The 1,778-nt window shown below is 32.3% G+C and overlaps 1 protein-coding gene across 2 annotated transcripts in view; it reads left to right on the top strand.

Annotated features, from left to right (window-relative positions):
* The window catches only part of LOC117113436 (neuronal acetylcholine receptor subunit alpha-7-like), a 10,558-nt gene that overhangs the window by 6,267 nt on the left and 2,513 nt on the right, over positions 1-1,778 (top strand). For both annotated transcript variants that reach the window (XM_033256768.1, XM_033256769.1), the window contains exons 5-6: positions 233-339; positions 875-1,416. In XM_033256768.1, coding sequence (XP_033112659.1) covers positions 233-339; positions 875-1,416 — 649 coding nt within the window. The remainder of the gene's footprint in view (positions 1-232; positions 340-874; positions 1,417-1,778) is intronic.

Genomic DNA, 1,778 nt, shown 5'->3' with positions numbered 1-1,778 from the left:
ATATAATATATATTTATTTATTTGTTCTAAAGACAATATACACATTAATAATAATGATGCAGATGCAGTGGCAGTGAAGGTGATGATAACAATGATGAAGATGGTGATGCTAAGTTATGGTAATGATGATAAATAAAAGATGTATATAAGTGGAGATCGTCAAACAATCATTCAGTTTCACATTATAGTTTCAAACTATAATTAATCAGTATCCTCCCAATTTATTCTACAGACATGGAAAGACGAACGAATCGGATGGAATCCGTATGAACATAATGTCAAGTGTGTTAAAATTCCCGTAGACAGCATTTGGAAACCCGATTTAACTCTGGACAACAAGTGAGTATTTATAAACACGGGTTGTTTACTTGTAGTATTTTAGATTAAACTTTATTTGTGCAATATTATACCTGTATAGGATTTTTCATTTTGGATGACTTTAAATCATTTTCATTAATATACAATTTAATTTAAATAATAGAATAGATTAAAACCGAAAGGTCCACTGATTAATCTATTCTAAGAAAGTATAATACATACTCCAAGTATTGAAATACACGCCATCGTGTTGGGATTCAATATTTCGACATTAATTATGTCATCATCAGGAATAAAGTTTAATCTAAAAATCATTCCTGATGATGACATAATTAATGTCGAAATATTGAATCCCAACACGATGGCGTGTATTTCAATACTTGGAGTATGTATTATACTTTCTTAGAATAGATTAACTATCTGTTGTTTGAATTATATATGCCTTTGAAGATTTATGTATACTTTAAGGAATATGTTACAAATATGTAACTTTATTTCATTATTCAATCAAATTATTTTAGTAAAGTAAAGTGGTGTTTTCAACTTCTTTCACTAGTATTGACGAGGAATACAATCAGTTTTTACCAAATACACCAGTGGAGGTATGCTCAGACGGAAATGCAAAATACGCAGCGTATTCTATTTTTCGAAGCTCCTGTCATATTAACATCGAATTATACCCATACGACAATCAAACATGCCGTCTACGATTTTCTTCTTGGGTTCACAATATGCTTGAACTAGATGTTCACCCAAAATTGCGTTCTCTGGATCAAGCGGAACAGTTTGATGATAACGGGATCTGGGAGCTAATTGGTGTGGATGGAAATCGAGAGGTGGAGAAATACAAGACAGGCGCTAACTCGTTTGTGTACGCCGTCTTTACCTTTTACCTCATGAGACGTCACGAGTTTCAGTTACTATTTGTTTTGATTCCATACTTTTTCTGTTCCTTTCTCATCTGCTTGATGTTCTTTATTCCTATGGAGAGTGGTGAGAAATTATCGTACGGAATAACAGCTGTATTAGGAATGATCGTCTTTCAAGAAATCATAGCGTTTTCGTTACCCCCTGTTGGCAATGAATCTACCATTGTTGGTGAGTATGAATATTTTATTTGCCATATAACTGACTGTTCCACAATACCCAGTCACTTTAATATTGTTGGTAAGGTCCTAACCTTACCGTAAATATACGTAAAAACGTGTGTTTGTAGGACAGACGCGTATTCCTAGACTTGTTCTGATTGCCATTTTGTTAATCTTGAGTGACACTCCGCAGATTCCTCTTCTTTAACGTTTAAGATATTGTATATATATATTCATTCATGGATTTTTTATTCAATATTCAATATACAAAATTCAGGCAAAAAAGTTAAAATTACAATTATGTCATAAAAACAACAAAATTACCATAAAAAATGAGTAAGTGAATAAATAAATAACGGGGGAACAGAAGGC

This window comes from Anneissia japonica, unplaced genomic scaffold (genome assembly GCF_011630105.1).
Source record: "Anneissia japonica isolate Jap-2015-1 unplaced genomic scaffold, ASM1163010v1 scaffold493_len2256704_cov171, whole genome shotgun sequence".
NCBI classification, from domain to species: Eukaryota; Metazoa; Echinodermata; class Crinoidea; order Comatulida; family Comatulidae; genus Anneissia; species Anneissia japonica.
Note: the sequence above shows the minus strand (reverse complement) of the source record. Positions and strands in the feature narration are given on the sequence as shown.